An 8,273-nucleotide genomic window follows, 5' to 3' on the forward strand; every position below is an offset into this window, starting at 1 on the left:
CCCCGAGCTTTTGTAGGTGTCATAAAAGGAAGGACTTCCGAGTAACAAGCGACCACCCACAACAAACACAATATAAAGAAGAGATTTAACCCTAACCCAAACCCTACCCCAAAAAAGAACCTGCAACGGCTCTCATGTAAAAAAAGCCAGCACAAGTCCAAAATGAAAAAAACCAAAAACCACCAAAAAAAACCCCTCCAAAACAAAAAGGAGCATAATTTAAATATGGCCTATACTACTTTGCTAGATCTAATAGGTTTTGATACAATAACACAATAGAATTGGAATATGAATCCTCCATATAGATCTAGATCTAGTAATTACTGTAATCTAAATAAATCTAGAATCTAGATCTAGAAGATCAAGTGAATAGGAATAGGAGGCCTTGAACGAGAAATCCGCATCCGATTCCGAACACTCGCACAGAGAGATTCGCATTTCTACTCAGGTTCCGACAATTATGTCGGAAACTCCGACGTCGGCACAAAAACGATAGTGCCTACAAAGCCGACGGGAGAAAAAGGGGTCGCTGGCAGCGATAGCATCGGCCGGCTCGCTGGTCGGGTCGCGATTGTCGGATTTCAGACGATTGTCGGCAAACATGCAGGTCTATGATATATATTTAATATTTTGGCCAGCTTCAAGTGTTCCATCCCATGAGATGAAGGAAAATGAAGCGCCCTTACAGAATCAAAGTTGGGATATGAGATAAGGAAAATTGGATTCGGCACATGGGAAACAAGAGGTGAAAGATTGGAAACAGAAAGTGGGATTCGGAAGATGAGACAGGGCATAAAATGTGTACAACAATCACTGTATTGCACTGGGTTAGCCTGGGTACCGACGCAGAGAGAAAATGACGAGAATCAATTATAATTCTTATTGTAATAACAAACACCCTATCTCTCTCTTTCTGTCCGTCTCTCTCTCTCCCCTTTCTCTTTCCTTTCTCCCCCCCCCTCCCCGTATCTCTATTTTTTCTCTGTCTCTGTCTGTCCGTCTCTCCGTCCTCCTTTCTCTCCCTCTCTCTTCCCCCCCCCCACCTTCTCTCTCTCTCTCTCTCTCTCTCTCTCTCACACACACACACACACACACTGCCCACAGACAAAATTGCACGCTTTCAACTCGAGAGCGCTGGAACGTTCGTTTACATTCGTATTCACGGGCCACCACACGCTAACACAAGTCGCGCCCGGACGTGAGATAGGGCAATTGAAACATCTTGGTAGGTGTATACATTTGTGTCATATTAATGCGTTTTGTTGCGAAATTGAGAGTTCGTCGTTTTCCCTTACACTGGCGAGCTCTGAGCCAGAGCTCAGAGTAAGGAAAAGCGACGAATGGTCAATCGGTCAAGGATTACTCCTTTGTTTTCCTTTCATCTCATGGGATGGAATGAAACCGGCAGTGGACACTCAGTCTAAACAAAGGTTAAAAGTGCCGTGCAAGAAAACAAGGCTCGACTTTGGCAGTTTAGTAACCTATTCTGCATTTAGTCATCCTTAAAGCAAAATGTTTTTTTAAATACCTCCACGCCCCCACGCCCTATCCCCTCCCACCGTTCACAACTTAAGCCTAAAAACACACACACACTATACCCACGCACATTCTCTCGCTCTCTCTCTCTCAAACACACTACACACGCGGGCAACTCTATTTGCAAATATAGGCCGTCGTTATTCGGAATCGAGTCCGAATAACATATTTTCATATTCGGACTAGAGTCCGAATAAAAAAATTTCTTATTCGGACATGAAAAAATGTTATTCGGACTCGGGTCTGGAAAAAAGGAAGTGTCTTCGTTCTATAGATCTAACGTTCAGTGCTTCCAATTTTCCGCCATTTTTTAGTTTCCCCCACACTTTATCTGCTGATCCAATGCCCCCCGCCTCATTGATACGCCCCCCCCCCCCCCCCCCACGTTCCCCACTTTGTTGTAGAAAAAGGTAAAATTGAAGATTAGCAGACCACCTGGCACCTGCATATTATGAGCTGTGTAAAAAAAAAAAGAAGACCGATTCGTTCAAATACACAAGTAAGCCTGTGTCATATCGATTGTTTACCAAGAAAAAATTGTGTTGCTGTGTAGAGCTGAGCATACGGCAACTTTCGATTCCATAGACCAGTGCACAATTCATTACGTAGATCTACGTCAAGACTAGCTTATTATTGTAATAATGATCAGTTGCCGGGGGGAAAAAGACTGACGCGTATGCGACGTTCAAAGCCCGGACCGATAGTGCCCTCCCCCCCTCCCACCACCCTCCCCGACACGCACACAGCCACACGTGTGCAGGCCGCCCATCCGACCCCGACACACGCTAACGAGCCATCTTTAATTGCTTCTGATGACCTCTTGACAAATAAACATTTATTAGAAGCGATCTAACTTTTCAGGCCGGCCTCAAATTCATCATAAGATTAAAACTCGGCTCCTGCACAAAACGCCTTTTTGCCCGAAGTGATCCCGGTCTCTACCCAGCCTGAGGCAAGTCACGAGTGAGGCAGGACAGGAAGCCGGATTCACGAGTCACAGGAAGTCGGAAGTGATGTCATGCTGGACAAGAATCAGAGTCCGAATAACATTTTTTCATATTCGGACTCGAGTCCGCATTCACTGCGTTGCAAATAACCAAAGAATCCCAAGAACTGAAACCATTCGGAGAAATACAGTTCATGTATATTTTCCCGAGAGTTCTGAAAAAATAGACAGGCCTAAAAAATTGGCCTCTGGGAACATTTACTTTAATTTTTTATTTTGACTGAGGGTCGAGGGAACACCACAGTACCACAGCCTAGGCCTACCTTCTTGTCCACGAGAGCCAGACCCTCCTATTGCAAATGATTACTTAGGCCAATTAAAAATTGAAAATAAGAACTCACCATTGAGGAGTAAACGTAACTCGCATAGAGCTCAAGATTAATTTGACGGTTGACGCCAGCCTCGCATTCCTCGGCATAGTTTTGACGAACAAGAGACATTTTCACTGTGCTGTGTGTTTTTTTTTCTGTTGGTTGCTGTTCGTTGGAACTCTTCAAGTAAGTTTCAAAAGGAACTCAAAAGTACTTCCAAGCCCTCGCCAAATTTGGGTTCTTGATACAACTCGCAACGTTCCCTGTGTTCTGTCTGCTGTTTCACGTGATGGTTGACGACAGGATGAGTGACGGACGGCAGTTACACAATACACACTTGATGTAACACAGACGCTACACACGCACAGCAAGAGCAAGCAATACGGTTCGCGACAAAGAGAGAGAAGGGAAAGAACTCTCGATATCTTGATATTTCCCTTGTTTGTTTTTTTTTGGTGAAGCTGCAGCGAGCATGTGTGCGTGTGTGTGTGTGTCTGTGTGTGTGTGTGTCTGTGTGTCTGTGTGCATGCGCTGTATTATTATTATTATTATTATTATTATTATTATTATTAATGATATTATTTTTTATTATTATTAAAAAATTTACGTGTTTATTAGATTTAGAATCTATACGTACGTCCCCATCGAGCTGGCTGCTAAATTCTTCAACATATGATGACAAAGAAAGAATAAAAATGAAAATGTTTATGGGGCCCTAAAGTTCTTACAAGTATGTTATTATACAGGGTTTTCCCTGGGAGAGTAAGACGGAGAGAGAAGCAGTAAAAGAAAGAGAAAGAGAGATGAGAGAGAGAGAGAGAGAGTGAGAGAGAGAGAGAGAGAGAGACGAGAGAGAGAGAGAGAGAGAGAGAGTGAGAGAGAGAGAGAGAGAGAGACGAGAGAGAGAGAGAGAGAGAGAGAGAGAGAGAAATAGTGTGTGAGTGTGTGTATGTGTGTGTATGTGTGTGTGTGTGTGTGTGTGTGTGTGAGAGAGAGAGAGAGAGAGAGAGAGAGAGAGAGAGAGAGGAGAGAAAGACAGAGAGATAGAGAGACAGAGAGAGAGAGAGAGAGAGAGAGAGAGAGAGAGAGAGAGAGGGGGAGAGAGAGAGAGAGAATGAGAAAGGAGGGGAGGGGGGCTGTCTAATAACAACTGTCTATGAACTTGATGTCTTGACCGCCTGTTGACAAGTCGTGAGGCACAGTATAATTAGCCTACCAGTCGTTTAAAAATCAAGAAAGACGGTGGGTTGGATAGCCCACGTGGGGGAGGGGTAGGGATGGAGAAAAAAAACAACCCAGTTGTCTTGCCGAGTAATAGAAGATTATTCTAAACAGACAGGAGGGTAAATCTTGGTAAAGCTTACTTTAAGATCCTGCTGAAAGGATTCGTTATTAAAACATACTCCAAAGTATTGAATTTGACCCAATGATTGCATGATTCAAGGGTAGTGCCATTAATATTACTTACTAGCTTTCATGTGTTATGGCGAACGGTGAACGTAAAGGACTACGACGTTGTCGTAGGTCTAGAAAGCATAGGCCACGGCCTTCACACAAGAACATTATAGAGCAAAAGAGAGTCAAAACCAGCTTTAACTGATTGCAAACAATGACGCCTTTGTCTATGAATGATTGAGCACAGTAATCTTTGTTTCCCTTTTTTTTACAAGAGGTGCACCCCCCCCCCCCCTATTGAAAAGGTAATAATAAATAGTATACAGCAGGCCTATCCTTTGTCTTTTAAAATGGGATAAAAATGTACAAACTGTATTGATGCGCAAATACTACAGTCTTAATAAATTGTGCTTGTGTCGTTGGATTCATTAGCATATTAATAATAACAAAGCGGTATCTCACTCATTGCTCCTCCCCTTTGCCTACTGTCAGGTATTTATATTGCTTTCCTTCAACTCTGACCGAAATCACCGCTCATATTCAGGTCGTAACCCATCATTGTTTTGTAAATATGCACCAATTAAAATTCGAAGAATGAAAGGCTGGCTCAACGTTACACAAAGGCTACTATCGAACAGTCCCAGTGTAACAAATTCAGATGCACACCTGATAGATGGTCAGGGAAATAAAAGCACCGATGAAATCACAGTTCGATGTGATCCCATCTGATGCGGCCCTGTTGACCCTGCCTACCAAATCCCGCCTTGCCGTCGTTCGATGTTCAGAGAAATCAAAGGCGTCGAATAGTTCACACCTGGGTGTAGATCTAATCCTTTCATTGTAATGCCTCTGCGCCGGAGGCGAACATTTTACCACTCTTCGAAAAATTTAGAGCGGAGATGTGATCGTATATTGTATGAGTGTGGATGATCCATGAAGTTGTTTTTTGTTTGTTCAGTAAAACATGATCTAAAATGCAGGAACTTCAGACTCCAGGGTGGGATCTTAGGGGTGATTTTTCTGTAATAAAATTTGTTGTTTTTTGGGGGTTGTTTCTTTTTTTTTTTCTTTAAACAACGGAATCTTAAGTGAACCGGAATCATAAACGATGGGATCTCAGGCGGAGATGTTAGATTAATCCGGGTAGAGCTAGCATCTGCGTTTGTCGCGAATCGCGGTCGCGATTTTGGCATTTTTCAAAAAAGACAAAACAACAAAGCTACTTCATAACATATTAGACAGGTATTTTGGTAAATTTGAAGACATCCAGGTGTATCTATTCTCATGCGGAGAATATAAGTACATTACATTACAAACTATTTATATTGCTGTCTTTTATTTTTCCCTCTTTGTTGTATTTTAATATGTTCGTGTGTTAATTTTTCTTAATTTTTTTCTGATGATCTCTTTTTTCTTTTTTCTTTTGTTTTTATACAGCGTAATGGACGTTGTGGTTTCTTAGGAGACTTCTAAGACTAAGAGTATCGTGGAAGGAAAAGAAATCAAATGAGGTAGTGCTTGATGAAGCCCATGTGGGACGCTCAATGTTAAAAACAATCAAGAAACGACAAATGCAGTTTTTGGGACACCTGAATAGACATACGGGTCTTGAACATCTAGCTCTCACTGGCAAAATTGAGGGCAAGCGAGGCAAGGTCATGTTAGAGCGTGTCTCCCCCAAAACCGAATACTGACACTGGTACGCCTCAATTATGTGTAATTCCGTAATTTACATGTAATATCCTGTATGCCTACTTTTTCTTGAAATACACACGTTTAGGGTTAAAACAGCCAATCTTCCGATAGGTGGACACGCGCCTTAATTTGTTAATTTTTGTGGTTATTTTTCCGAGCTGTTCTAATTTTAATTTCGTTCTGTTGTGAAACCTTTATTTTTCATGTTTTTACCCTCTGGGTGACTACAAATGATATTCTGGATGCTAAAACAGAGCACAAAAAATTCTGGTGCTTTAGATTAAGTTATCTCTATCAACATATTGCTATATCGTCGTCACAGAGAGTTGAAAGCTGGAAAACTAATGGCAACTTTTTTGGGCAACTTTTGCCACTTTTTGTGGCAACTTTTGGACAAAAAATGGCAACAAACGCAGATGCTAGGTAGAGTACTATTAAAGGAGACTCAAACTCTCCCCCCCCCCCTCCCCTTCCTTCATCTTTCTTTAACAGAGAAGTTATTCACCGTTGTAGTTAAGCAGATACTATATATATATATTTTTTTTTAATGGAACCGCTAGTACAGCTACATTTTGACATCAGTAATAGACTTAATGAGATAAGTGGGTTTTAAAACATAAAATAAATCTTCAGACTTTCCTAATATCAAGGACCTCAGAATAAAATCCTATCTGGTGGTTAGTCTACCGGACTCGTAATCGTGAGGTTCCGGGTTCGGGGGTTCGAGCCGCGGGCCCGACGTTGTGTCCTTGAGAAAGACACTTAACACGAATTTTCTTCACTTCACCCAGGTGGGAATGGGTACCCGGCCATAGACAGCGAAAGATCTTGTCAGTATGTTAGTGTTTTAGCGCCTATAAATGGCTGCTTGCACTGTATGCTTCCCAGGAAGTTGAGATTATTTCAGAATGCTCTAAGGTCTGCTGGGGTAATAGTATAGATTGTGAAGTGCATAGAGCTTGCTGTTGAGAGGGGATTTGCGCTATACAAATGCTCTCTATACTATAAAATTAGATTTCAGCGTGAGAGTCGGCGCAGATTGACCATGGTTTCGCTGCGAGAGAGGGCTTCTGCACGCTCCACCTAACCCTGGCCTACACCCCACCCCCCTTATTTTTCTAATTGTTCTAAGCCAGCCACTGATCTAGATTTACACTACTTGCGAATAGGTAGTGGTTTATATCTATGACATTACAACATCCTTGCAACCCGTCACCCTCTGGATGCGCCAGTGAAGAGACAGACAGCGAGGATGGTTTATGCTCGTGGCACCGCGTGCGGCGTGCGGTAGTGTCTGCTGGGAGCAAGCAAAATCTTAGCCCCAAAGCAATTTCGTCACCGTAGAGAAATCTAGGCTTCATTCTTCCCGCTCAAGAAGAAAGGTGCATGAAACTCCTCTTCGCAACACCAATTAATTTGGTGCAAACAAAAAATTTGATCCAAGTTTCCGCTAGCCTATCTTCTACACTAGAGTGTACGGTAACTCAAAGATGAATGGGTATCGAAACTGTTGCTTCCCTCTATTGTGTAGAAAGTCCTGTAAAGGTAAATCTTCAAATTGAGTCCGGTTGTTGGTGCTGCACGAAGTAATTAGAAATCTTTTTAATCTTCTCAGATTGTGAGCATAGTGAGTTGTTAGTATTGTTCCACTTAAAAATTGCAGCTTTTAAGCGGTTTCATCTAGATCTAGATCTAGAAACAGTTTTCCAACAGTTGTAAATATCCATAGATGTAGATTACGGTCTATCCTGTAGATTCTAACTGGCTAGAAATCTAGATGAATCACACTCACACACACACACACACACACACACACACACACATACATACACACACACACACACACACACACACACACACACACACACACACACACACACACACACAGAGAAAGAGAGAGAGGGAGAGAGAGAGAGAGAGAGAGAGAGAGAGAGAGAGAGAGAGAGAGAGAGAGAGAGAGACAGACAGACAGACAGACAGACAGAGAGAGAGAGAGGGGGGGGGCTCGCAGAAAGCAATAGAAAGAACAGACCACACCAGAGTGCCCGCCAACCACTCATTACAATTTTAATAGTAGCTAGTAAGCCTATTGCTCATTTGACCACTTTCCAATTATGCACCACATTGACTGCAACCCACGTGACGCCACTGTGTGTAACATAATAACTTCCTCTTTGTTTTAGATAAAATTAGGATAAAAAGCTCAAACTCAAAGTTTGGTAACTCTTAAGAAACCGTTTTGACGTATTCGTTTCCATCGGTTGTTTCCCTTGAACATTGACTTGTGGCAGAGGGCTCATGATTGTTTTCACTGACTCGTGTAACAAGTA

General features: G+C 42.3%; 1 protein-coding gene across 1 annotated transcript in view; it reads right to left on the reverse strand.

The window, feature by feature from the left end:
- LOC101847647 (soma ferritin) overlaps window positions 1–3,249 on the reverse strand; it is a 16,345-nt gene extending 13,096 nt beyond the window's left edge. Inside the window, exon 1 of the mRNA XM_005095987.3 lies at window positions 2,884–3,249. Coding sequence (XP_005096044.1) covers window positions 2,884–2,982 — 99 coding nt within the window. The 5' untranslated portion in view covers window positions 2,983–3,249. The remainder of the gene's footprint in view (window positions 1–2,883) is intronic.
- Window positions 3,250–8,273: the final 5,024 nt, after the last annotated feature.

This window comes from Aplysia californica, unplaced genomic scaffold, assembly GCF_000002075.1.
Source record: "Aplysia californica isolate F4 #8 unplaced genomic scaffold, AplCal3.0 scaffold00118, whole genome shotgun sequence".
NCBI lineage: Eukaryota > Metazoa > Mollusca > Gastropoda > Aplysiida > Aplysiidae > Aplysia > Aplysia californica.